The following is a 26,982-nucleotide window of genomic DNA, read 5'->3' as shown; positions in this document are numbered from 1 at the left end:
CCTGAGGCCAAAGCCCCCCTATGGTTGCCTCCCATCAGGCACCAGGCACCTCAACTTCAATTGAGGCTACGCTCATCCACTGTCTGCCTTGAGGCTTGACGAATTTTGATAGGCTCGTGATGGCGCTCATGACTGTCAGATGGGGTTATTGACGTTTTAGAGATGTTGTTTCTGTTGAAATGAAGGGAGGCTTATTGGCGTGTTGCACAGGATGACATGCTTCTCCTAAGTCTGAACTTACCACATCTAACTGCTTAGGTACGTACCGTCACAGGTATCAACACATTCACTAAGGGGTTTTTGGAAACTCTGACAGGCAAACAGCACATGGAGGGAAGGTTATTTCTTTTCTCAATAAACGTCAGCGGTTTACGAATAAAAGATTCACTGATATTCTCGTGATCGCATTGCATCATAAGTCTCTAAATCGACCTCCTCCACGGTCTTGTTGCGATCCAAGTGTCTGATTGATTGCCGTCAAGTTTCTTTGTATTAGCCACCCACCATTTTGAAAAGGACCGAGTCCGCGGAACACATCACAATTCGATCTCAAGCCAGATGATGTAATGTTTGTTGCTTGAAAGTCCCGGGATCGTAGCTTTGCTGCATCTTGGTAAAGGTCTTGTCCTTGCCTACCTTCTGTACCTCTTGGTTATGGCTGACGGAATAGAAGGCCAAGCTATGGATTCATGAGTGTAATTGACCGAAAGATGAAAAGCCAAAGACAAAGAGTTTCTGAATACCTCCAATGCCTTGACGAGTGACAAGGGTCTTTCTGGCATCATATCTCATCTGTAACCCCAGCTCGAGGAACTCGGAGTTCAAATTAACCTGCCATTCACCTACCCGATGCCATCTTTCTTACAGTCTCACTTCAAGTGGGACGAAAAGGCTGATTTCAAACTCAGGTAACACCAATGAATTAAGCGAGGCGATCATTAATACGCAGACGACCCGGGAAAAACTGGAGCCTGGCAAACATACAGTGACATATGCCCATGTCCCTACAGATCCCCCGCATCGCTACGCATACCCAGAGATGACCCTTTCTTTGGTGTCGACCTTGCAGTGTAAGGTAACCAGCTGGGGTAGCTGAGCTGCAGCTTGCAACGTCTTTTCTGCAGGATGAGTATGCAGACCTCATCAACATTGCCAGCTTCGCGTGGTTTCAGATGTCTGTTTATCCGGGCCTTGGATGGCTGTAGTGAGAGGAACCTAATAGTGTGTGATCAAAACGACCTCATAGGTTGTCCAAGAGAGAAGAATAACGATGGCAAGGCATCTTGCTGATGAGACTTTTCGCTAGCCTCAGTTCCACACGAGACGTCATTCCGGTAGAAGCACAAAGATGCACTGGCTCAGGGCGATTGCAAACAGATATCTGTGATCCTCGCCATCATGCGAGTTGCCGTCGCTTGCTGGCGTAACACAAAGCAGGTAAACGGCGTTTCTTCAAGCTGTCAAGAATGATTCTCCAAAGATGCTATGCCCCCTACCTAATGTTTGGAAATTTGAATATGAATCTCAGCATCATTCGGATGCACCACATGATTAGATGAATAAAGTACAGGGTTGCAATCGCTGTGGACTGGTGAGTATACTTGAGTAAGTAGGCTGGCAAATTTAGCCGCGTGTCTTGTAACCATTGAGGCAAGGTGGACAGACTTCAAGCGGGACGCCAGGCACAAAGCAGAAGAGTGAGACGCAGAACGATAGCTGCAAGTAATCTGCTGTGCTCGGCACCACATTGTGGTCGCGCCATCTGATACGAATACTTTGAGGTGAACTCTCATCCCGCTGCATAGAACTCCTGCTCACAAGATGGACAAGCTGACTAGTACTGGTCTGCTGTGAATAACCTTCAAACCCCTGGTGCCTTCGCCGTCGACTTCACCAAGGAGGTCGTATTACTAGCCGGCCTTGTGCTCTATGAATGATGTCTGAATGCACGTCGTGAGTAAGGGTTGTGCGACTCGACTCAACGCCCAACCCTCTTCCTCAAACCCGTCGGTCCGAGGGTCTCGGTAGACCGTAGACTACAACACAAGCAGTGTAAGGGGTCGTTGAAATTGAGACCAGACGATCCTGGCGCGTTGGAGCGCGTCAAAACAAAGGAGGGAGCAGAAGCTGTTGTGATCCACCAGGGAAAAGCATCTACCGAATCTCCTGTACTTCTCTGCCAAGTTTACGATGCGAGAAGATGGAGAGGAGAGCTGTGTAAGTGGACGTCTTCCCCGTAGCCCCCCTTTCGTCCCTTGACCTCTGGGGACATCTCCACATCGGGACCTCCTAGTGCACAATACACAGCCTTAATCATGTGGAAACGAAGAATGTCGTGCACATTTGTGGGGACGCAAGAGGTCAGTCATGCTGACCGGGACACAACAAACAGGGAACACTGGCGCTGCCTTGATTCCGAGCCGGCTCACCGAGATTATCGAAGTCAAAAAAGAAGGCGAGGTAGAAAACTTGGCTTCAATGCCGTCCTGTAGGGAAGGTCGCATTCTCAAGTCAGCGACTCTCACTGGAATATCACGCTACTTTCAAGAATTCGGGTCCGCCGCCCGAACGGCGCTAACAGCCAAGCTCGCAGTCAAAATTCTTTAGTGTCGCGTGCCTTGGAGACGGACGGCACTTGCGCAGGGAAGCTCGGAGTTCAATTGGGACAGTCTGCAGATGGAGGGGTGCCCTGCCGGCTCAAGTAGGAAATGATACGATTCCCATTGTGGTGTGTAGGACCCTGAAGGCGGGGGTTGCGGGGGTCAACCCGTTCCTAGATATTCCAACTTTCGGGCTGACAAGATTTCTATATAGAAACTCGTCCAGGGTAGCCCGGACTCAGGTACCAAAGTCATTTTGCGAGTGGACTTCCAAGGCGGCGCGAAATGTTGACGATTCATGGGCTGGGAGACCTCGGACTCAACTCCAGTCAAGAGGGGGGTGACATATCAAAAAGTTCAGGACGGTTAGGGTTTGCCGGGAAACGTGCAATGACGACAACCACGTTTTGCAATCCGGCAGAGTAGAGGTCTAAAAAGGTCTCACATCGGCTCGTGCTGCCAAACCAACCTCGCACACCAAGCTATGCCTCTTCGTCGCAAGAGTTGTTGCAATAACACCAGGGCTCCCGAGTCAGGATAGCCGCCCGGGGTTTCATCGCCAGGCCTCTTTTGTTTGCAATGTGGTACGGAAGCAAGGGACCACAACACCCACATAACCGCCCTGGCGTAACGGGAACCAAAGGGGCCACCATCCTGGCCGAGCAAGGGTCCGAACGCCGTTTTTCTGCCCTGCTTTTCAACATCTTGCTTGTTCCGACCTCCGTTCCACCGTGTTCCTTGTTTGCATCTCACAAAGAACCCGGATTTTCTTGAAAGCGACAATATTACGATTTTCCAAGGCTCCCGGGGTCGCACCCGCGCTGGAGCACCGTCGTTTGTGAGAGGGCAGCTTGCTTTCTTCCCTTTCCATGACATGTATTTCCCTTCCTAATTACTGTCATTTGTGTACATGCCTTGACACTCAACGGGTTCATGCCTCGTGAGTCTTTCGCCCGGTCGGGCAGCAAACGATCATTGGGACCAACAGGTATAACGCATTGTTTAAGATACCTTTCGTCCCAAAAACTTGCGCCGTCCCCCCATATCTCGCCTAAAGTTAGAAAAAAGAGGGGACCGATTCCCGAACAAAGACTAGTCATGACATCGGAGCATCAACGTTGTGATCTGCGGTCCCCTTTATGCCTCTGCCGAAGCGACGACATCCCGGTCCGTTCGTCGAGTGTGTGATACCCTAGATCTCGCGCGTCCGTCAAACAATGATAAACTGAGCGCGATCCCGTCGCTCTTTCGTTCTCACGGGGTCTGTTGTGGGCAGAATTCTTTGGACGACACCTCAGATGATCTTATAGCACATTCGCGATGTGTTCAACAGCTCCGGCCAACAGCCTCTTCGGGGGCGCCTCCTTCTCCTTGCCTTATCATACCCTCGATGGAGCTGTCATCACCAGCAAGATGGCTTCCTCCACTGTGGTGGTAACGGAATCGGTGACTGAGATCACAGAAGTGACGGAACCAACACAGGAAGTGGCTCAGTTAGGTTCAGCGCCGACAATTTACCTCGATGACAACGGCGACCTGAGACTCTCCATCGGCGGCGACGTTGAAGACCACCCACAAGATTTCGTCGTTTGCTCAAGGGCACTTGGTCGGAGCTCCCCTGTCCTCAAGGCCATGTTATTCGGTCGCTTTTTGGAGTCCCGCCCGCTAGAGGGTGCCGGAGAGTGGTCCGTCGAGCTGCCCGAGGACTCGCCAGAAGCAATGGAAATCGTACTAAACATCGTTCACGGTCACTTCAACCTCGTTCCGGAAAAGCTACCATTGATGCGTCTCTACAACGTCCTCACAATCACGGAGAAGTACGACATGACCGTCATCGTTCGCCCATGGGCGCGCTCGTGGATGCAGGGCGTCAAGCACCAGACCGACAATGCGCACCTACTATGCGTTGCGTGGGAGCTAGGAGACACCGAGGTCTTTGCGACCATGTACAAGAAGATTACCTACGAGTCAATGATTGACCTGCAAGGGAGGATCGTATTTGGACACTTGGCGCGCATCTGGAAGCCCGGGCCAGAGGGATACAACTTTCCTCTCGAAAAGATTGTCTACCTTCGGCCCCCGGAAGTTTTTGGTAGGTTTTCTGTGCCAATCTTCTCCGTCATGTAGTCAAACCACTGACAAGACAACCAACAGAAACCATCGCCAAGCACCGCCAGGCATTAGTATCGGCCTACTTGGACCACTTTGTCCTCCTTTACCGATGTCTCAAAGACGGATGCAGATACATGAAGGGTTACTACCACAGCTCACCAGACGCCGAGGAGTGCAACAGCATGCTTCTCGGGTCACTGGTGAGGTGTCTCGCCAAGGGAAAGGTCGACATTACCCTGCCGAGCCCTTGCGAATCATACAGAGGAAATGTGGAGTCTTTGGAGAAGGCCATTGGCGCCGTCAAGCTCTTGACTGTACATAAGCCATCTCCCGCAAACCAATGTTTGAAGAGGATAGAAGAGGAGCTGGCCAAGGGCGCAGTGGCCGCCGGCGTAACAAAAACGGAGTTGGTTGTTATTCAACCGGAGCATCGGGGATATCTGGAAAAGCAAGCTAATAAGACTGGAGTTGTCATAGCTGGATAGAAAAGGTCGGCTGCATCATTGGTGTGATAATGAGATTATGGGATAGGGAATCTTGTTTCTGCGGTGCTTTTGGACGGGTGCATGGTTTGGGAAAGGTTGCGTCTGGAGTTTTGTGCAGAGTTCCGGGAGATTGTATGAAATCATTCAGGGAGATTAGATTTTTGACCACATCTCTTTTAATTGCTCGCAAAGAGTCTAATTAGAGCTTTCAACCAAGTTCAATCAGGAAAACATGCGTGGCAGCAGCATGGGGTAGGCTGATTCTAGCTTCGTCTGTGCATGGGAAGATCAGCGCGGGGAGCAACTTTGTGGAAACGGACGTCATCATGCTGTATCAAACGGCGCAAAGATGGGATAAACACTTGAATCAGAACCTCGACATTTTTGTTTTGTGCCAATATACCATCCCGCAGACTATGTCATCAGAAGAAACGCCCAACCCAAACCCCGGATTTGCCCACTATCAGAAGCAAACATGCATGACTCTTAGTTAAATCCAAGGTTGCCAATCGTCACAGACTTGATGTTCTGATACTCTGCCAGTCCATACTTGCTACCCTCCCGGCCAAGTCCACTCTCCTTCACACCACCAAACGGTGCCTCCGCCGCGCTGATGAGGCCGGTGTTGACGCCCAGCATGCCGCACTCCAACCGTCTCGCCACGCGCATGACTCGGGAAATATCTTTGCTGAAGAAGTAGCCTGCCAGGCCGTACTCTGTAGCATTCGCCAGCTCCACGGCCTCTGCCTCCGTCTTGAAGGAGAAAATGGCCGCCAGCGGGCCAAAGGTCTCATCGTGTGCGACCTCCATGTCGGTCGTGACCCCGCTGATCACCGTAGGCTCGTAGAAGTACCCCTTGAGACCTTCTGGTACCTTGCCGCCCGTGTGGAGAACGGCACCCTTCTTCAGCGCGTCTTGGACGTGGGCGTCGACCTTTTGGACGGCGGCGGCGTTAACAAGGGGGCCTTGTGTGATGCCCTCGTCGATTCCGCGGCCCAGTTTGTACTGATTTACGCGGGCTACGAGTTTCTCGATGAATTGGTCCTTGACCGCCTCGTGGACGAGCAACCTGTTTGCGCACTGAGAATGTTTGTCAGTCGGGTAACCTGGACGTTGTCGCATTGAGATGGACTTACCACGCATGTCTGACCGGAACATCTGAACTTGCAAATTAAAGCACCCTCAACCGCCTGGTCGATATCCGCATCATCAAACACGATGAACGGGGCATTGCCACCCAACTCCATGCTCACACGCTTCATCGTACCCGCCGCAACCTTGGTGAGCATCTTGCCGACCCCAGTCGATCCAGTGAAACTGAGCTTCTTCACGATAGGGTTGTTGGCGAGCTCCATCGACGCCTCTCTGTCCTTGGTCGGCACCACGTGAATGATATCTGACGGAATTCCAGCAGCGAGCGCCAGCTTGGCCAGAGCCAGAGCGCTGAATGGTGTTTCGCTTGGTGGTTTGATGATGACTGAGCACCCCGCCGCAAAGGCCGGGGCGATCTTGCGGGTGATCATGGCTGCGGGAAAGTTCCAGGGGGTGATGATTCCACAGACACCTACGGGTTCCTTGAAGGTCAAGACGGTGGTGTTGGCGTAGGATGAAGGGATAGTGTCGCCATATGACCGTGTCGCTTCTTCAGCGAACCAAGAGATGAACGAGGCGGCGTAAACGACCTCGCCTCTGGCCTCGGCAAAGGTCTTGCCATTCTCCAAAGATAGAATCAGAGCCACTGGGTGCGCGTTAGTGCATCAATTCCTTAGCATGAGCCTCCTGCTGCAAAACCACTCACAGTCGTCAGCATTAGCAATGACCAAGTCGAACCATTTCCTGAGTAGGGCGCCTCGTTCCTTTGCTGTTGTTGACTCGTGAAACTTGGCTGACCCCTTCTTAGCGCTCTCAATGGCATCGATGAAGTCTTGTCGGCTCAAGTTGGCGCATTCTTGAAGTACCGTTGCGCTTGACGGTTCGTACACGGGGAAGGTCTTGCCATCCTGACCATTCTTCCACTCGCCGGCGACGAGACCGGAAGAGACCAGCAGGCTCTTGTCCTGGAGCTTTGCGAAGACGTCTGCCATTTTGTGCCTTGGGTGAGGTGATGCGCACTTATCTTTGGCCTCTGGTAATCTGCTGAGAGGGGAAAAGAAAAGTGGAACAGCTAGTTTGAGACGCTTCAACACGGAGATTTGTTCTTATATATCCCGCCGTCAGATTCGTCGTTGGCCATATTTGCGAAACCCTTACTCTTGTTAAATCACCCCATTCTCGCAGCGATCTCAGCCGAGCTTCGGAGCATTGCGGGGATGCGAATCGACGGCGATCCGGCTGCCGGTCGTGCATCAAACCCACCGAGGCTCATGCAGGAGATATTGGCGCTAGTGAATGCCTCGGGACTACGGAGGGCAGTTTAAATACAACCCCGCAGATGAAGCAACTTCCCCTCAGTCGGCACTCTATGAGTGCAGTTGGGCTCGATTAGTCGACAATCATCCTCGGCTCTATTCTGTTAGTCATGATTACTCCAGGTTGCCCTTCTATCCCATCATGCGCGCGGAATGGCGCGGGAATTCCCTCACTCCCCGGCCGGCCCGGCCCCATATGATGTGGGTCAACCGGCCCGGCAGGCTCCGACCACCTAAAACTTTACCGGCCCGGCCACGATGGCATGACCACACTGCATCCGAATGGTCACATCCGGCTAGCCGCGTTCAATTTTTGTGCCTTAAGGCGTCACAAATGTCGGCAGCAATCGACGTCGTGCCTCATTCTATGACGACCTGCTCGTTCAAACGCGGGGCATGAGCCACTGTTTCTGTCCATTCGTGAACTGGTATATGTGAAATGACGATCTGTCCAAGACACAAGTATCTTTGAGTCGTACTCTGAGATTGGAACAGCGGCATTTAGCTGAGTCCAGCCGAGACATATCGCCTTTCATTATAATTAGACTCAAGATCCGTCTATGTACATAGAGCACGCGTTTCTGAAGGCGTCTGTTGAAACCTATCATTCTATCTAAGGTAGGTAGCCTGTGAATTGGGAAGACCTTAACAAGACTCAGTTGAGCTTGAAAGATCCTCTAACCAGGCCTTGGGAAGTGAAGATTCCCCGCGGGTCAATTGATCTCTGGATCTCTCGGAGCCTGTTCTTATTCTTCTCTCCGTATCCCGAAAATGGGTCTTGATTGTGATTCGCATAGTTGATGTACAGCCAAGGATGCAGTAAGTCCATCGACTCGGCTTCTGCCTTGCCTCGATTGATAATTCGGTCGGCATAGGCGTACATGGCCGCATCATCCTCCGAGTTAGACCATCCAAGAGTGAGAAGCGCAACTTTTTGGCGGTAAGGACAGTCAGCATGTGTTCCGCTTTGATAGATAGGATGTAGGAGGTAAGGAAAATGACGGAAAGCATACTCATCAGCGGGCCATCGGACACGACGCCGAGAGCGTTCCCTCCTCTGACTTTCATGGCATCGATAGCATTTTTGTGCAAGGCCTGAACAACAAGTGAGGACGAGAGACCTGGTGTGGTCTTAACACCCTCAACCTCTTCCGAGTAAATGTTGATCAAATGCTTGTGCAAAACACGGGAAGGGCGGAAAGTGATAGAAGCATAGACACGGCTACCGCCTAGTTAGAACTTGTCTTAATGGGCCAGCAGAAGTCCTGAGGGCCTGGAGGTCGGCTTACCGTAGTCCATGCGGAGATACGCTGTCGAGACTGTGGTTGCTCATCCAATCGACTCGAAGATTGCTCGTCTCATAGGGAATTTTGTTCAACTCAGTGAAGACGGGTGGTTCAACGATAGGCTCATAGTACGCTTGCGAGACGCTTATGCTGAATCGGTCGTTGGCAACATCGTAAGAGTTGCGAGTCCAGAAGGACATATACGTGTCGGCAGCCAAGTTGGTCGCAAGTTGATAAGACTGATCAACGAGCTGGTCGGTGAAGTTGGTATGGTAGGTCCTTGCACCACCCCATTTCTGTCCTTGCGGTACAAGCCGCGAACGAAAGTTGGTTATGATGCCGAAATTATTGCCACCTCCTCGCAAAGCAAAGTACAGGTCTGGGTGGACAGTTTCCGAGACATTGACAACGGTGGCATTGGGCAGCACAAGCTGTTTTATGTTGAGTTAGCTCAGAACTTGCTGGAAGGTAACATAACGTGTGTTCCCTATAAAGTCGAGGTGCTTACTTGATACTCCCACACATTATCCACAGCCAAGCCGTATTGCGGTCCAAGATCGGAGAGTCCACCGCCGATCGTGAAACCGGGAAGTCCAACATCCGCAGTTCTTCCGCCTACCATCGTGATATTATGCTTCTCCAATGCCAAATAAGCGTCGCGAAGAACATGACCAGGTCCGAGATTAGCTTTGGTGCGGTCTTCTGAGATCTCAATGTGGTCCATGAGGTGCAAGTCAATTGTGATACCGCCGACTGAGTTGGAGGCATCCAGATTTGTCATGTGTCCGCCGCCTTTGATTGCGAAGCGACACCAGTTGTTGACAGTGATCTCGACGACTCTCGAGACCTGAGACGCGGTGGTCGGCTCTACGCGGCAGGCGGGGAGGACCTCCTGCTGCTTCATGTCCCATATCGCGAAGGAGGGATCGTTACTACCTAAATGGACGGCAGAGCCGAACTCCTCCATCAGTTGAGAGCACTAGCGGATCGATTAGTACAGGGAAGTCTTAAGAGGGCTCATGATTATGAGGATATCTCACTGCTTGACTGCAGCCCGCAGTTATCGAGGTTTCAGACGCAAAACCCAATCGTGTCTGGGCGAGGAGGCCGAGGATGAACCCGATTGCCATGGTAACGATTTCTGGATAAGAATTCTCAGTCTGAACAATGAATGGAATGAGTGTGAGGAATATTCGATTCACTTCGAAGGATCGTTGCTGCATTTATCTATGTCCAAACGAAGTCACTGCACTAAGCCCGTGTCTTCGGGGGCCTGATTGATGTCGATGATACTTCGTCACCAGCATACAAGGTATCGTAGCAATCCACATCGAGCTGCTGCTTTAGGAAAGAAGCTGGATATAGCTGTATGTTGATAGCTCAGGCTGGGATCCATTTCATATATGCAAGCGGCAAAAAAGACTGTCGTCATGCGGGATCAGGGCTATCAAGTGGACCCCGCGCAACCCACGGGCTTTTGAATTGACACTAAGAAGATGCTCTTCAACTGCCTATTTTTATGGGCGACTCAGCATCGGAATCAACATGCTACGTCCGGACAGGCATCCGTAAGTGCCTTGCCAAATGTCACCGCCGAATGTTGCACAAATGGGTCAAGCCCGAAGTCGCATCCACGCGGCCTGCCAAGGAGCTCCTAAATGGAGCTCATCTCAAAAGTGACTGGATGCATGATGATGCAGAAGACGACACTGCAGAAAGAACCACACGTTTAGATAGTAATCCATGGAACCCAGGACGAGGAAAGGGGGCGGATGCCGATCATGTTTTAGCGCAAAGCCCCGTTGTGCGGCTCCTCCCGTAGATGTTGTTTAGTCAAATAGGCGTGTCCGACAGAGGGTGTCTCCTGGATTATACTGCCGGTCTTGGATCTAAGTTACAAGGTGAGAGCCACACGCCAACTTCCAACCATGAATACAGTCATGAGATGACCGTGAAGACATTCGTGAACAAGTGCGGCGAACTGAAGAGAAGGGAACCGCAATGGAAGCTCGGAAGTCGGGTTTTTCGGGGGTCTATTCAACGTGGTGTCTCTCGCCAGGAATGTAATGTTGTCAAAGTTCAAGAGTGTCAGCAGGTTGCATGAAACCCCTCACCCGCAACGGCTCAGAACCAGGGTCTCAACGACCTACTTAGGATGAAGCTTAGATCCAGGCCGTGATCAGCAACTACGTTGTCGGTCGCCGAAAGGATTTTGCATTCGTCCAATGACGCGATGACGTCTGGGACTGGGTACTATGGAAGCACTCAAGACCTGTCGGTGACAATTGAATCCACGGAAGAAGCTCAGGGTAGTCCGGCCATTGTTCGGCTCTACGACCTTTGTGGTGGCTGAACCGGATCAGGGAAGCTAAAAATGATCGGGGCTAATGTTTAAGTGGAACTACATCATATGCAACCTGCTGACGTGCCGGGGTTAGGACGCCTCAACGAGATAGGATGAATGAACTGATGAGACCAATTTTCCGCTTGGGTAGGTGAATTTTCACTAAAAATCATCAAACGTCATTGTGCTGAGATATGGAGGGTAGCAACAGCACACTTTGACATCCTGAATGATTTTCACAGAAACTTTTCCTCAGCCTCTGTACTATCGTATGGGTGACCAGGAAGGGCAAGATGGAATGAGTGAGTCTTGGTTCGTCATGAGTGACTGATTCAACTCAGAGTGTGAGTATCAAACAGTGCAGGAATTGAACACAAGACAAGCACTCCGAACCCATTGCTGAGTACCTGTTTGAGGTTCAACTTCGCCAGAAGATCGTCTCTCTCGTATCAGTAGATAGGCTGACGTATCAATTCTTGGCATATTCTGCTGATTTTGCCGCTTCTGTACTTGGCACGTCGTAACGGGACTTGGATCTGAATAGGAAGAAAGCAAGCTCGGAGAATCGATGTGAAAGACTCACCGCTCAAGTTCTTTAGACCACATTAGACATAATGACATACTCAGGAGCTAAATTAGATAAAAGAGGCTATACTCTTGAAATCATGATCGCAAGATATCTAATCGTTTCCCTCGTCGCGGTAGCCTGCACCAGCATCGTCAACCTTTTCTCAGGAGCCAATGATGGCGCCCCTGACTTCTTTGAAGCTGTCTCACGAGGATGGTCGCTACGAATTGGAGCAAACTTATGTTGCGAACTCTTGCGGCCCACAAGCAGTATGGCTAAAACTTGACAAGCCTCATCATGTTCTCTACTGTCTACACAGACCTAGTTAAGTGAACACTTTCAACGTGGCGCAAGACGGGAGATTGACACCAATCGCGAGCGAAAACACAACCATCGGCCCCGTCAGCAGCACGTTCTATAACATCGGCGAGAATAGGGGAATGGTTGCTGCTCACCTGTAGGCCATTCACCTTTTGATTCTTCCCAAGACACCGGTGCTGACACTGACACTGACTACAAGGGCTGGGAGCTGTGTTACAACATGGAACGCACCCTCCAATGGTCAAATCAGCTTGAATCAGACGTTTGTATACACGTCGCTTGCAGGACCAAAGTCCACGCAGAGCGTACCCCGCCCTCATCATGCAATCTTAGACCTGACTGGGGAGTTGATTGTTGTGTTGGATCTTGGTTCTGACCTTCTTCGAATTTACTCTTTCGACAAAGTCACAAATCTCTTGACCGAGATAGACACATACAGTGGCCTTCGGGGTCAGGTCCGCGTCACGGCGTGTTCTGGGCACCGAATGCGAATTTCACCCGAGGAGGCCCTCTGTATCTACATGTTCCAGCTGAACTCGACAGCACCATCACATCATTCCGTGTCACATATCCATCTACAGGCGTCATTGCTTTTGAGCAGGTTGGTATCATCAGCTCGTACGGCTCCGCACCGGCAGCTCTCAATGGAATTGCGGCGGAGATTGAGGTTTCTGTAAACAAATCCGGCTCTTTGGTCATAACATGACATGGCTCCATCCAGCTGACAATGGAGTCTACAGCCTGACAACACATTCATCATTGCCTCCAATCGCAATGATTCGTCTTTCCAAACACCCAATCTCAACTCGAACAATCAGACACAAGAGCCTTCAGACTCTTTCGCCGTTTTCAAGCCCCTGGAAAATGGCACCTTGTCCTTTGTACAATTAGCACCTGCGGGAGGAATATGGCCGAGACATTTCAAAATGAATAAGAAGGGGGATCTGGTCGCTGTTTGCAGACCTCGTCTCGAGTGGCAATCATGAAGAGGGCTATGGACACTGGAAAGCTCGGGTCTATTGTTGCTCACATAGATCACGTAGGTGAAGTCGTCACTGCGATTTGGGACGAGTAGCTGGAACAAGCCCGTTGGAAACAAATACAGCGATATTGAGGTTTTCTGCTTCTATCATTGAAAGCTCCATGATCTTAACGAGAGTAAAACAGGCTGAGCAACTCCGTGGCAAGTGTCAATATTGATATCAACCGCAATTCGCGCCATTTTCGTGACGTCTCGTATTACGGTGAGAGATTTTCGTCAGAGATGCAGCCCCGCTCTGAAGTCGGCGATGGGAAGCCATACTAAATGAACGGCACAATGGATGTTGGATGTTGCTTGAGTTCCCTTGAGCATTTGGGGCTCCCAAAAAGTTAGCTAATCGCAAAATCCTCTTGCAGAGAAATACCGAGGTCGTACTCAATTTGTTCGCCCAGAATCGAAATAGAAGTCCACAACGATAGCAGGATGATGGCAGTATCTTGTTGATCGTGTTGGTTCTGTTCGTTGTGTTGGATGCAAGCTGGACGCAAGGTCGCTTCGCAAGGGTCCATAAATCTCCAACAACAATTGGTTGCCCGCACCTGTAGCTGCAGGAGCGATACTTCCCCTGCTGTTTGTTGAGTCCTTATTCGTTCTTCTTCAAGGAGGATTATCTTCATGCAGAAGCGACGCCCGTTGATGAATACACGGCCTCAGACCAGGGGGGCTGGATGGCCCACAGCGTTGGTAGCGACACTCACGTGCACTTGAACCTCAACGCCATCCTGTCATCCAACAGAGTTCATCACCGAGAAAAGTCATCCGCAGCCGCCCATTGGAAACCCGCGAAAAAGACCTTTTCCGGCACAGATCCCTACAATATGTATTCTCGTCCAGCTTCCTGTCGCACTATGGGCGTCGATTCTGCCATCGATGTAGATGCAGCACCTCCACCCACGCCACCCAACAATGTGAGTGATAGCGAGGTCATCATCGAGGCTGATGATCAGGTACGCATACCGCATCATCGTTGGCTCAGGTAGACACGAGAAGATGCTAATTACCTCTTAGAATGAGGTAGAAGAAGATGGATCGGCAAGTCCCGATATTAGGTGTATAAAATGAAAGCTAGGAGTTGCCTGGCCGTGAAGAGCTCGAGTCTGACCTTCTATCAGGGAAGTGTAGCTTCGTCAAGTATAAGTGCCACCAGCTCAATCTTCGGATTTCGCATCGAAAACGGTAGAACCTATCATAAGTACAAAGATGGCAGTGAGTCTTTCAACCGTCCAAATTAAAGCTTACTTGAACTCCATGTGCTCTGTACAACAAGTCCTCAAGAAACGAATTTGCTGACGTAACGGAATAGAATATAACTTGCCCAATGATGAAAGAGAGACCGAAAGATTGGGTCAGTTCCCATTCAACAGACATGCTGATCATACTAATTACAAGGACAGACCTGCAGCACACTTTGTTCCGACTTACATTTGACGATAGACTCGGTACAGCCCCACCGAATGATCCAGGAAGTAAAGTTGGTAGAGTTCTGGATGTAGGCACAGGGAGTGGAATATGGGCCATCGACTATGGTGATGAGCATCCTGATTCGGAGGTTAGTCATTCCACGAGTGTTACTTGTACGTGAAATAGAACTTGAAACGCTGACTGGCGATGCAGGTTCGGGGTATCGATCTTTCAGCTGCACAACCAACTTTGTAGGCAACCTGATCACAAATATCTTTGACGCGAGAACCGGCAAATGCTAATTACTTAGTACACCAAAAAATGTGAAATTTCTCATTGACGACCTCGAAGAGCCGTGGACCTACTCACGACCTTTCGACTACATACACAGCCGGATGATGAATTCTTCAATCAGGGACTGGCGGGAGTATATAAGAAACTGTTATGAGTAAGTCTCTTGAGATGACAAAGTTTACAACATCAAGCAGCTCCAAGTAACTCATCACCATAAACGCACAGCAACCTCAATCCCGGTGGATATCTGGAGTTAAATGAGATTGATGTCAAGCCACTCTCTGATGGCGGCACCTTGAAACCGGAGCACTCCATCTCTCGGACCGTCGAGATGCTCCAAGAGGCCTCAGAGCTATTTGAACGCCCGTATCAAGACCCCAGGGCATTAAAAGCGGTTCTCATGGAGACAGGTTTCACTGGTGTGACAATGCACCACTTCAAGTGGCCCACCAAGTCTTGGCCGAAGGAACCCCGACACAAAGAGCTTGGGGTTTGGCATAATGAGAATCTCACACAAGGATGGGAGGCGATTTGTATGGCGCCGCTCACGAGGGCGCTCCGTTGGACCAAGAACGAGGTCTTGGTATTAATGGCTGAGAACCGCAGAGACTTCTGCGACCGAAACATTCATGCTTACTTTTCTATGTAGGTTGTCATGTCTCTAGGCCGTCCTTCAACTTGGAGATTCGAAGGTAATCATATTAGCTGACATTCCGCTTCTAGATGGTCGATTTATGGACGAAAGCCAATAGACTCAGACATGAGTGGTACTGAGGATAGTAACGAGCCAGGTCACGAGGAGGGGTATGTGGAAGGCCATGGCAGCAGATGACGCACAGCGCAGACACGCTTTGATTCGAGAGGGACTTGAGCCTACTCTTGACACCAGCCTAGAAAATCGGACCAGGAACAAAGGTTCAACCCTTTTTGACAGGTCAGACACCCGCTAATCTAACTAATTTCTACTTTCCGGGGCGCTCATATTCTCTTGTCACACTTCAATATCTTGCTCGCTCCGATCACTGGCTGGCATTGATATCCAAGAAATGTTGAGGTTGTTCGGGGCTTGGGCAGATGCTTGGAGCCTCCTCGAACGGCAGCGGCAAAACTAACGCCAGAACCTACTAGACAGGATTGAAATTCCTTTGTGCCCTTGTATTGAATCGAAAGTTTGCCTGATGATTAAGTCCAGTCGGATTGAATCCCTGTTTCCGTGCATCAGCGTTGATGCCGAGTTAGGCTTTCGGTCAATGCGACGTGCTGAACTCTGTCTAAGCTCGGACAGCTATCATTGGCCTAATGGAGCTTCAATTACTGATGCGCTCAGAACCTAAACTGTCGGTTGGAGTTGAAAGCAAACACCTCGGTCTCAGATTCTCGAGAGGTCCAAAACGTGAAGCTCGGCATGATGGACGTGACAGAAAGTACGCATAGAAGCGTTCGAGTTACAAACCCGGGGCATCCTGCCACCACTCTCAAATAATGAAGGGGCTCCGACGAGTATCACCCTTTTGAGACTCGATACTGCCACTTCAGAAGTGAGCCAGATATCATGAAGACCACTAACAGACCCGATGAATGGAAGATTGAGCAGGGACTGGCTGGGGCGGAACTTCCCGTCCTTGACATGACAGGACCGCAAACCAAGGCTCTTCCCCCTCAAATCTTTGGTGTCCTAACGAAAGATGACGCCGCCATAAAGAAAGTAGGCGACCCGAGCGAGTTGTTCACCGAGGAGCGGCAAGGTTGGACAGGGTGAGTCACTTCCAGCGATTTAAGCACAACCCGCCTTCGAGTACAGACACTATGACTGCATGTATACAGCAGCTGACAAGTTCGGATTCAAAATAGCTTTGTCGAGTGGGAAAATTATCCGGAGAAGAAGGCAGCGGCCCATAAGATCTTGACTTCCCAGACATTCCCCCCAAATCCAGAGTTCCAGCTCGGTCCTATTCCAGCTAGCAATCCTGTCCTTCCTGGTACTCATTGGAAGATGTGGCACAAGGCGGTTGGCGGCGCTCTGTCTCGCATTCCCGACGACTCCTGGAATATTGTGCTTAAGGAGAAGCACGTCGATATGCTCCATCTTCTCCAGTTTCCTTACAACGGCGAGCCGCCCAAGCGCCTCGTGACCGACAAAGAGATTACTCCGAATCCCCTCCACTTCGTCCGAAACCACGGCGGTATTCCGATCATTGATAAAGAGCACTACAGCTTTCTGCTGGATGGACTTGTAGCGAACCCGAGATCGTTCACTTTGGATGACCTCATGGACGAAACCAAGTTTCCGCGGATGGAGAAGACAGTGACGATGCAATGCTCGGGAACCCGACGTATCGAGCAGATTCTCAAGTACCCCGGCCAGGGTGACGAGGTGCCTCAAGCGCCCTGGGCTGAAGGTGCGATCGGAACTGCCAAGTACATTGGCATCAGTCTCAAAAAGGTCGTCAAAGCCTGCGGTGGACTCGTTGAAGGGGCAAAACATCTCGAATTCTACGGCGCGGACACCTACTTCAAAGATGACAAGACCATGAACTATCTCGTCAGCGTTCCTTGGTCTAAAGTGAGGGCAAACGAGGTTATGCTGGCCTGGGAGATGAATGGCGACGTTCTTCCTCGCATTCATGGATATCCCCTTCGCATCGTCGTGTTTGGTTACATTGGAGCACGAAGCGTCAAGTGGCTTTACCGTATCAAGGCCATAAAGAACCCTACACGTGCGCCTGTTCAGAGCCAAGAGTACCTTTACTTCCCTCAACAAGTCGGCAAGCATAACCTCAAAATGACGGACGGCATACAAATTCAGGAAATGCCAGTTAGTTCTGCCATCATGTCGCCTTGGACCAAGCAGGTCGTCATACACAACGGCAAAATTCGCTGCAAGGGATGGGCCTACTCAGGTGGGGGTCGCTGGCCAGAGCGGGTTGAGCTCTCAGCTGACGGGGGGTTCAATTGGTACACTGTACCGGTCGAGAATCTCTCCAAGAAGCGCAAGTGGACCTGGCGAACCTGGGAGATCGACCTTCCTTGCGACGTAGAAGGCTGGATTGAGGTCGTCTGTCGCTGTTGGGACAATTCTCTCAATACTCAACCGCCTGATGTACGCACAGCTTGGAATTGGGGCTTGCATGTGACCAGTTCCTGTCACAAAATCTCGGTTTACAGTGTAAACAACACGCGACCAAACACTCAGGCACGTCTCCGGGAATTTGCAGACAAAGGTATTCCGTTCGCTCCAATCACAGTGCCCCTGGCTTTCCCTTCTCAGTCTTGGGACGAATATGAGGAGTTTTGGAAGAGGCACGATCCACGGGATGCTGAGGATTAGCTAGGCGGCTGCCTTTGTGTTTTGTTTGATATGATGTTGCGATGGCCTTACTGTGCGCATGCGGGATCGCGAGCGGGAATCGGCAGCAAATTCAGGATACAACCTAAATTGAATCAGTGAAGACAACCATGATAACAACTAGACACAGGAACTGTTGGGGTGAACATTGCGCCTTGCCCGCCATATCGATGTATCCCGTCTCTCACAGATCGAGACCGCCGAAGCATCCATTCCGTGGTTCACTCTGGGCATCGGGTACCGCTAGCACGTAAACAAAGCGACCGGAGTGTTGGACGCATGTGGAGTGGTTCGTTTACACCGCCACAGACAACGAGCAATGATGTCTACTGTGCCGCGAGCTAGCTGCCGCTTCTGGAAACTGCTCCCCGAGTACCAGGGTTTTGTTGCAGATAGCTGGTTGGATCCGACTGGACAGATCAACATGCATATCTGCACAGTTGTCTCCAGATGTCTGGCCAAGAAGAGGGGTAAATTTACGGCGGACCCGTCCTAAAGATATTTCTCATCGGTTTCGCATTGTGGAATCTTCCCATACCCGACATTGCACAGACATAGTTCCTAGCAGGCGGATCTGGTGCTCAACGACCGTTACATTCACTCTGCCCAATTCTGGCTGAGCTCATACGCATCGGACATTTCATATCATTTGTGCTCGACAGTGGAGGGCAAAATGTGTAACGACGACAATCATAGCCCCACGCCCCCACCAGCTGGTGCCATCGCGGCCGATGAGGTGAGATGTCTTCGGAATCCGTCGAGGGATGGCCATTTACTGAATACTGCATGTACACCGTAGTTCACCGATGAAAATTCCTCGTTGAATGGTGTAAGTCTTTAGAAAGATGCACTAGGAAGTGCCCGCAGAAGCAAGCTGACTAGGTGACTTCAGGGTAGCATCGCGTCGTCCACGTCAACCGTAGCAGACTCAATTCTTGAGTCTAGATTGGAAAACGGGAGAACATACCACAAGTACAAAGAAGGGAGTAAGAGCAAACCAAATAAATCGAGGCTATAAAAGACTAATCGTTACAGAGTACTGGGCGCCCAACGATGAGCGAGAGAAGGACAGACTTGGTAGGTTGCACGTTCCCCTCCTAAGTTGACGGCAGTTCATCTCTGACTGACGCGCTGGCTTAGACCTTGTACATAATCTTTACCTTTTGACCTTTGACTACTATCTTGGAACTGCGCCGCCATCCCGAGAGGACTCGAAAGTCGGTCGCGTGCTCGACGTCGGCACAGGCACCGGCCTATGGGCAATTGAATTTGGAGAGGACCACCCTGAGGCTGAGGTTCGTTAAGCTCGCTACCATTTTGATTCTGGAATACAGAGTGTTCATGATGTGCATTCTTGTCTAGGTCATCGGTGTGGACTTGTCGGCTTCCCAGCCAAACTTGTATGACATATGCTTTCCAGCACGAGTTTCTCTTCTTGCAGAATCGCTAACGAGACTACTAGCGTACCTCCGAATGTTCGATTCGAGATCGATGATATCGAGGAACCATGGACTTTCAGTGAGCCCTTTGACTACATTCACAGCAGAATGATGAAGGGCAGCATCCGCGACTGGCAAAAATTCCTCCAGAGCAGCTTTGAGTTAGTCACCTCAATACTGCCCATGCCGTGGGTGTCTAGTTGCTAATCACTCGGGGATCATTCAGTAACCTCACCCCTGGTGGATATCTCGAGCTGAACGATATCGACTTCTTCCCCTTATCAGATGATGACACGATTCCAAAGGAGAGTAAGCTCATGAAGGCGTTTGAACTTTGCTTTGAGGCTCTTGAAAAGATGGGATCCCCTTTCGAAGAGTTCAGTCGCTTCGAGACCCTGCTCGCCGAGGTTGGATTCGAAGATATCCAGGTGCAGCGTTTCAAGTGGCCCACGAATACGTGGCCCAAGGACAAAAAACACAAGAACCTTGGCGAGTGGAATCTCGAGAACCTTTCGCCGAATTTGGATGGTCTTCTCATGGCGCCGCTGACGCGAGCTCTGGACATGAGCCAGGCAGAGGTCCATGTTATTGCGATGGAGGCTCGTAAGGAGCTCTCGGATAGACAGATCCACGCTTACTTCAACGTGTATGACTCTCCTAACCCCCCTATCATTCTGTCTCAAAGGCATGCTTTCTGACCTTTTCTCTCTAGGTGGTCGATCCATGGACGCAAACCAGCGGCGGCAGCGGCGAACTGAGAATGGCCAAGCCATCTTTGATCCGATGCGGAATACATAGGGATTTTCGACATGCGGAGAGGCTTGGTTTGTTAGTGCTTTAATAGAGGCTGGCCAGCCTGAAAACAAATATCTTTCATTGTACCAAACGAAGACCCGAAGATGGCTGTTCTTCCCTCTCGTCTCACAACTGAGGAAAGATGACTTTCGTATTAGCTACACACTGACGTCATTGTGTAATTTGCCCCCAGCAGCGCTGGTGATGATCAAAGGCGCTTTGGTGCTGATGGCGGCAACATTTTGATGAGTTCAGTTATTGCCATCAACCGGTGTAGATTTCATCCGACCGCTGGGAAAGCTTAATTTCCAGTGGAGCAGAGCGGCTCAACCTGGGGCGAACGCGAGATCATCTCGTATCCAGCGGGGGCTTATACACCGATATTAAAAAACACTATACATAGAACCTAAAAGGGCCCTTCGCTCACGCGGGCTGCTCCGGAGATGAACGTCAATATTTGTACTAAAAATGGCACATTCCCATATCACAAACATGGCGTTTGCGTCCGGCTGCTAACTCGGTCGATCGACCTGCTGCCGCTGCTGTTGGACCACTCAGACCTCCGCGAGATGAGAGCCTCGAATAACCTATTGTTGCAGGGAGCAACTCTGCTTACTGGCACAGCACTCGCCTCGAGCTCATCTATCAACCGAAGAGCCGACATCTCATCCTGCAAATTGCCAGCGACGAACGGCGTCTTCTTCAGCTCTGGCTTTGGCTACAGGTACGATTGCGCTCCCAGCAAGGGCACCGTCAATGCGATCCTCATCTTCATCGACTTTCCGGACCAGACTGCTTCAGAAGCTTCTCCGCAAGAAGTCTACGACCTCCTGATACCTCAAGCCCAGCAATGGTTTAACACGTCATCGTACGGCCAGCTGTCGCTGAACATCACCGCAGACACGAGCCAATTTTACCGCATGCCCAAGAACGCAGCAGACTACAACTTTGTCAGACCTTTATCGCAGCAAGCTCACTATGCCTACGTACAAGACGCTCTGGAGCAGTGGCTGGCTGTCACCAACACGCCGGTTCCCAAGGTCAATAGCACCGAGGGCCCTCTGACTGATATCTTCTACGTCATCCCGACCAGAAATGCGACGGACATTGAGCTGTCTGCAGCTCTCACCGGTGGCGCATATACCAAGGATGTGAATTACATTGCGAGAAAGGCTGTCACAATGGGCATTGACACGTTCGATTGGTGGGGTTACAAGGCGGTGAATCACGAGACGGGCCATACCTTCTGCTTGCCGGATCTGTACCCCATACCGACGGGCTACACCGGCATGTACGCCGGCAACTGGGACATGATGGCCAACGTGGGGGCTTCCAGCCCGGATTACTTCGCATGGGACAAGTGGAGGCTAGGCTGGCTCTCGGACGGTCAAATCGAATGCGTCGTTCCCTCGGCCGCTCCCCTCAACGGCAGTAACATTACTTCATCAACGACACATAGACTCACGCCACTTGAAACTACGGGCGGCATGAAGGCCGTCGTTGTGAAGCAGAATGAGACGATGGCACTGGTGGCCGAGGTTAGGTCGAAGGAGGGCAACAACCTCAACTCGTGTACGACTGGCGTCTTGCTCTACACTGTAACGACGGACCTCGGTACTGGCGAGGGTCCGATTCGAGTTCTAGATGGGAATCCCGGCTGGGGAACGGCTTCTTGCATCAACGATAATCTTGACAATGCGCCGTTGAGCTTGAATGGCGGGGGCGCGAGCTCATACACCTCGACAGATCTGGGTGTGACGGTGACTGTGGTGGGCCAGAACGGCGACGACTACACAATCCGCATTGATGTATCATGAGAGGTAATGCCTGATAAGCCAAATGGACGCGTAGGATGCATAGGAATGTCGAGACTGAAGGTGTTCAAGAATTGTAGTGTATTGAGGTCTCCACTGCCAAGTGCTGTCAAACGTCAGAGGTTCTAATGTGAAGGCCGAAAGATGGCAGAAGAAACGCAGCAGGCGTGACAGCTTTTCGCTGGGGCATGTTTCGGCGATTCAGTGCATGCCATGGAAGCATGAACGGCAGTTCATCACACAATGTTCATAAGCAGCGTTTCGTATGCTGCATATTGAGAGCTTTGCCAGACTTCAGATGTCTAGAATGGGACGAAGCTCCTCTTTCGCAAAGGAAACAAACTTGAGATTCTCTTGGAAAGTCCGCCCATAAGAGTTCGGCCGGTGAGTTCGGATTGATGACGGAGCCAGAAACAAGTGGTCGCATGCCAGGGCATGATAACACCTGATAAAGTTCACGATACGCCGTCTTTGATATTGTTTGATCGTCGACGGGCCAGAAAGCATCGTGTGCCTGATGGTCCAAAGAAGGTACCTATCTTAACTCCAATAAGGTCCCGTAACTGAAGTAAAGGGAACCGACGAGAATTATCGAAAGGTCAAGCAAACTGAGATACATCTGCAAATAGCTTCTTCGCATCGAAGCAGGCATCCGGTTTGAATGTGAGCTCAGATCATACAGGCTCAACCACTAGATTTCTGGGATGTAGTTGGATGCAATTATCACTTGAGGTTATCCATCTCGTTAGACTAGAGATATTCTCAAGACATCCAAGGTGAAAATCCATCAATGTCAATAAGAACAAAAGAAAGGATACTTCTAGGTGTGTCCGAGGATGGAACCGACCGTTCTTTGTCGTTGATGTCGAGAACAATTAGGTCACCAGAGCGTCCGATCTTGCGGCCGTCCGATGGCCATGCAAATTTGTTGAACTCACTCACCCTGGATGAGGGTCGAGTCATCTCACCCCAAAATCGATTGAGAACTTCGCGGTGCTGTAGGCCGAACTCCGAAGGGCGAGGGAGATCATACTACGCAAGAGGGGATGATGTGAGATGATTGCTTGCCAATACGTAAATCATCCCCGCTCTGATGGACGCCCTATGCGATGGTTTCCTGCCAGTCAGACGTGACGCGTGAGGGTGGCTGGGGCCGCATGGTGGTGGTGTCTGAGATCCCCCCCCCTTTGGCACTGATGCGTCTGAAGTCTCTGATCGCCTGAAACAGAAGATCTTATGGCAGGCAACGAGTCCAAGGCTCCACTTTCGTTGCCGCAGAAGCCTTGACAGGCGTTGGTCCCGCGACAGGTTGAACAGAGTTCTGGCCAGATGGAGGGATGGTGTCATAATCACATTCCCGCAGAGAAGAAGTGAACTGAGCGGCAATGTTCTAGGGGGTTAATTGCATTTGTAAGGTTGTCGAGACTCTTTTTGAGTTCCAATGACAACTAAATTTGCTGCAAGCACTGAGGGGCATGCCCGCTTGTCTAGCACAATAAGCTTACCAACTAGCGGCAACTTTCCCCATTTTCAGAGAATGCAAAGACAGACAGCAATATCATCTGGAGTCGGATCATAGCAGGCCAGGAATTGCGGCCAGAGAATCCGCTGAGCAAGATCGGTTGAAGCCCATCCGCTGCTCGGAGCGACATGCCGAATAGGGTGACCTTGTCCCCAGAGAGCGCATCTTCAGGGAGAAGAGGCACATCTGGAGTACATTTCGCCTGCAGAAATGTGCAGTAATCAAGCTTTCCAGACATCTGTAGCGCGGGTAGGCCCTGCGCTAAGCCCTAAGAGAATGCGAAAGTGACCCCTTATAAACCAGTTACCCGCCCGGCGAGCTTGCGACCCGGAGGCCACCGAGGTTTGCTATTGGCTTTGGAATGAGTTAAGCATTTGGTCGTGGGGAACTCGGCTTTGATAAGCGGCGGTGGTCCTCTTGAGACGCACGGGTGAAGACCCTCCCCCTTCTTCTCTCCCCTCTCCCCCTCCCACCCATGCCACCATCGCAGAACGTTCCCACCCTTACCCCAGGCGAAACTTGCTCTATGACAACCTGCGGCTGAATCTGTCTGATCTTCCGCCTCATCTTTCCGTCCACATCGTTGTCGAGGCGTCTGATGTCTACGGCGCCTTACCGAATGCGCCCACCATCCGTCGCAAGACTTCCAAAAACTCTGCCGATATCGCGACCCATGTTGCAATAATGAACGCAAATGTAGCCACACCACCGTCGTTCGCTAGCCATCGCGCCCGATTCGGACCATGATGGCATCGCGCCTCCACCAGAGTTGCTTCATGAGTGGTTGACTTGGCGATGACATGGTCACCCGTCGCGTCCGTTCTTTGAACCCCCCGGCACATGCCATACCATGATTTCGGGTCCGATAGATTCCTGTACCTGACAATCTTCTAAGTCGCCGTCTTAACCGATTCGGCTCGTCTCATGTTGTCTCGACTCTTGTTCCCCTCGGCCTCCATATCCCGGGGAGAGCGTCGTCTGTCTGAACTTTTGGAGTCTCATCGCAACGGTGTGCTAGCCAATGCTGGCCGAGCATGAGGCTCTTGCTCTGGACCGTCTGAATTCCACTGATGCACCAGGGATCTGCTCTGATCATGTTTTCCATCCTATCTTCTTTATAAACCTGGCTGATCTCCCTCTCGGCACCAGATTTCTTCTTCTTGGCTATAGCTTCTCATCTTCATACGACATTCTCTTTGCACCGTTTCGTTTCATTCTTTTCAACCTCGAGTTCTGTGAGCTCTTCCATTCTTTGCATCGCCTGCAGATTTGACCTCGTTTTACTATACTATCTTACAATCAACTCTTCGCTTCAAACTACGTCAGTCGACATCACGCAGAAGGCCGGTCTTTTCTGTCTTAATCACTCTCGACCGTCGATAATCCAAACCTCGATCAAGATGAAGTACCAGACTATTGCTTTCGCCACTTCGACCCTCGTCGGTCTCGTGGCGGCCAGTCCCTACCACCGTCACCACCATCTGAGACGTGTCAGCAAGCGTGAGGTTCCCCAGGAGCACTCTCACGAGATCTTCCTCAACATTACCCGCGAGTTCCTGAACAAGGAGAACCCCAAGGCCATCGCCGACCCCGTCTTCGGCCTCCTCGGAGACGCAGCTGCCAAGACGGGCGCTGGACAGGTTACCAACTTGGCCTGCCTGCAACAGGAGACCGCCGATCAGGCCTTCACCAATGCCAAAGCCGCCAAGGATATCCGCGGTATGTCTGCCGCTCTCGTCTACCAGACTCTTGAGCGCAATACCGCGGGCGTGGGTGTGAATAGCGCGGCTTGCACCGACAAGCCTGTCAACGCTGAGATCGCCGCCCTTTCCAAGAAGCACCAGGATCCTGCTGCCGACGGCGCTGCGGCCAACAACAAGGAGGTTGCTCTCGCGCTGGCCAAGCAGTTGGCCGCAGTCGGCGGTGACCCCATGCTGGCTCTCGAGAGCGGCACCTTCGCCCCTGGTGACAAGTCCGACACTACCTTCAAGGGTCTCAGCTGTGACACTGACACCGACCCTACCGGATGCATCTTCACTGAGAAGAAGCTTGTCCTTGATGCCACTCCCGACGAGATCACCGCCGCTGCTAAGGGTGTTACTCAGACTGTCACCGGCGGTACTGGTGAGCTGAAAGCAACTCACATCGACATCACTGGCCTCGCCGTCGCCGGCCAGACCGGAGGTGCTACGGGGGGACAGACTTCAAGCACTCCTGCCAAGGCTGAGAACAGCGCCACGCCTACCAGCGGCAACACAAACTCCAACTCTAACACCAACACCAACACCAACACCAACGCCAACGCCAACGACGCTTCTTGCGACGCAACCAGCTCTAACAACGGCGCAGCCCAAACTCAGGCCAACAACGGCACTGCCGGTGGAAACAACGGAAACAACTCGAACAACAACGGCAATGCCAACAGCGGCAACGCCAACACTGGTAGCGGCAACAACGTCCAGACTTTCACCGGCTCTCTCGGTGGCGCCCCTCCTCCGGTCATCCAGAGCTCTGGCGACCGTCCCTTCTCCGTCAACGGCGACACCTTTGTCGGAAAGGGTGCCGCCCTAGGCCGATCATGCGACGTCCAGCACAACGCCTGCGCCCGCGCCGTCAACAGCGGCCAGCTCGACGGCGAAGTTTCCCAGTGCGACGAACAGAATACTCAGTGCCGCGCCCAGGCCAACCTCCGCAAGCGCTTCTTCAAGCGCCAGGCCACCGACTTCGGTTCCTGTAGCGACCCTTCCGTCGTCTTCAAGGACGGCTTGCCCGATCGCCAGGCCGCCGCCTTCATCGCCAACAACCAGGGCGACTTCAACCACGGCTCTGCGCAGAAGATCGGTATTATTGCTGGCTTCATCTGCCAGCGTCTGTCTGACAGCTGCAAGGCGCCTGCTGCTACCATTGAGAGCTGCAACAAGGCTCAAACTGCGGCTGTTGCTGCTACTCAGGATGAGACTGCTGCGAATGTGTTCAACAGCATGCTCATTGGCGGCTCGGCTAGCGGCAACGTCACCGCGCGTGGGGAGCTCAGACTTCACTGATCGAAGTGCTTCAGAAGTGCATTCAAATCCTTAAGGATGGGCACAAGGAAGGTGTTCAGGCTTGCATTGGGTTGCGGTTTCGGTGGCAATTTGGTGGCAATATTGAGATATCCTCTGCACGATTCAATGTCAGGAGTAGCTTTAGGTGTTTCTTGGAGTCT

General features: G+C 51.5%; 8 protein-coding genes across 8 annotated transcripts; 6 read left to right on the top strand and 2 right to left on the bottom strand.

Moving 5' to 3' along the window:
- Positions 1-3,606: 3,606 nt before the first annotated feature.
- On the top strand, positions 3,607-5,385 carry BDZ83DRAFT_703826 (uncharacterized protein). Its single transcript, XM_060511486.1, has 2 exons — positions 3,607-4,692; positions 4,755-5,385. Exons 1-2 carry the CDS (start codon positions 3,921-3,923, stop codon positions 5,195-5,197), a joined length of 1,215 nt encoding a protein of 404 aa, XP_060362659.1. The 5' UTR covers positions 3,607-3,920; the 3' UTR covers positions 5,198-5,385.
- Positions 5,386-5,683: 298 nt separating this feature from the next.
- On the bottom strand, positions 5,684-7,281 carry BDZ83DRAFT_582735 (Aldehyde/histidinol dehydrogenase; the record flags this gene model as incomplete). The annotated part of the gene is made up of 3 exons (XM_060505574.1): positions 5,684-6,277; positions 6,334-6,935; positions 6,996-7,281. The coding sequence occupies 3 exons, from the start codon at positions 7,279-7,281 to the stop codon at positions 5,684-5,686; spliced, it is 1,482 nt and encodes a 493-aa protein (XP_060362658.1).
- Positions 7,282-8,260: 979 nt separating this feature from the next.
- On the bottom strand, positions 8,261-10,021 carry BDZ83DRAFT_653828 (uncharacterized protein; the record flags this gene model as incomplete). The annotated part of the gene is made up of 5 exons (XM_060510657.1): positions 8,261-8,535; positions 8,619-8,827; positions 8,895-9,322; positions 9,400-9,870; positions 9,932-10,021. 5 exons carry the CDS (start codon positions 10,019-10,021, stop codon positions 8,261-8,263), a joined length of 1,473 nt encoding a protein of 490 aa, XP_060362657.1.
- A 3,993-nt stretch (positions 10,022-14,014) lies between these two features.
- On the top strand, positions 14,015-15,510 carry BDZ83DRAFT_582790 (methyltransferase domain-containing protein; the record flags this gene model as incomplete). Its single annotated transcript, XM_060505585.1, has 7 exons — positions 14,015-14,113; positions 14,255-14,372; positions 14,470-14,511; positions 14,561-14,715; positions 14,781-14,818; positions 14,878-15,015; positions 15,087-15,510. 7 exons carry the CDS (start codon positions 14,015-14,017, stop codon positions 15,508-15,510), a joined length of 1,014 nt encoding a protein of 337 aa, XP_060362656.1.
- A 903-nt stretch (positions 15,511-16,413) lies between these two features.
- BDZ83DRAFT_703813 (Oxidoreductase, molybdopterin-binding domain-containing protein) lies at positions 16,414-18,189 on the top strand (the record flags this gene model as incomplete). The annotated part of the gene is made up of 2 exons (XM_060511485.1): positions 16,414-16,616; positions 16,713-18,189. The coding sequence occupies 2 exons, from the start codon at positions 16,414-16,416 to the stop codon at positions 18,187-18,189; spliced, it is 1,680 nt and encodes a 559-aa protein (XP_060362655.1).
- A 369-nt stretch (positions 18,190-18,558) lies between these two features.
- Positions 18,559-20,602, top strand: BDZ83DRAFT_628713 (methyltransferase domain-containing protein). The gene is made up of 9 exons (XM_060508721.1): positions 18,559-18,943; positions 19,007-19,036; positions 19,100-19,193; positions 19,243-19,284; positions 19,348-19,502; positions 19,570-19,607; positions 19,670-19,807; positions 19,873-20,292; positions 20,359-20,602. The coding sequence occupies exons 1-9, from the start codon at positions 18,881-18,883 to the stop codon at positions 20,402-20,404; spliced, it is 1,026 nt and encodes a 341-aa protein (XP_060362654.1). The 5' UTR covers positions 18,559-18,880; the 3' UTR covers positions 20,405-20,602.
- Positions 20,603-21,010: 408 nt separating this feature from the next.
- BDZ83DRAFT_582706 (uncharacterized protein) lies at positions 21,011-22,258 on the top strand (the record flags this gene model as incomplete). Its single annotated transcript, XM_060505572.1, has 1 exon — positions 21,011-22,258. The coding sequence occupies one exon, from the start codon at positions 21,011-21,013 to the stop codon at positions 22,256-22,258; it is 1,248 nt and encodes a 415-aa protein (XP_060362653.1).
- A 2,919-nt stretch (positions 22,259-25,177) lies between these two features.
- On the top strand, positions 25,178-26,821 carry BDZ83DRAFT_721308 (uncharacterized protein; the record flags this gene model as incomplete). The annotated part of the gene is made up of 2 exons (XM_060512377.1): positions 25,178-25,961; positions 26,127-26,821. 2 exons carry the CDS (start codon positions 25,178-25,180, stop codon positions 26,819-26,821), a joined length of 1,479 nt encoding a protein of 492 aa, XP_060362652.1.
- Positions 26,822-26,982: the final 161 nt, after the last annotated feature.

The sequence above is a fragment of the Colletotrichum acutatum genome (assembly GCF_030867785.1).
Source record: "Colletotrichum acutatum strain CBS 112980 chromosome Unknown BDZ83scaffold_77, whole genome shotgun sequence".
NCBI lineage: Eukaryota > Fungi > Ascomycota > Sordariomycetes > Glomerellales > Glomerellaceae > Colletotrichum > Colletotrichum acutatum.
The sequence above is the reverse complement of the archived record's forward strand: the minus strand, read 5'-3'. Positions and strand labels throughout refer to the sequence as shown.

What these genes read in the sequence shown, in the direction of transcription:
- BDZ83DRAFT_703826 (XM_060511486.1), top strand. Translation starts at nt 3,921, where the DNA reads ATGTGTTCAACAGCTCCGGCCAACAGCCTCTTCGGGGGCGCCTCCTTC. An exon ending in TCGGCCCCCGGAAGTTTTTG is followed by an intron (nt 4,693 to 4,754) that starts GTAGGTTTTCTG and finishes GACAACCAACAG; the next exon opens with AAACCATCGCCAAGCACCGC.
- BDZ83DRAFT_628713 (XM_060508721.1), top strand. Translation starts at nt 18,881, where the DNA reads ATGTGTAACGACGACAATCATAGCCCCACGCCCCCACCAGCTGGTGCC. An exon ending in AAAATTCCTCGTTGAATGGT is followed by an intron (nt 19,037 to 19,099) that starts GTAAGTCTTTAG and finishes AGGTGACTTCAG; the next exon opens with GGTAGCATCGCGTCGTCCAC. An exon ending in ATCCACGCTTACTTCAACGT is followed by an intron (nt 20,293 to 20,358) that starts GTATGACTCTCC and finishes TTTTCTCTCTAG; the next exon opens with GTGGTCGATCCATGGACGCA.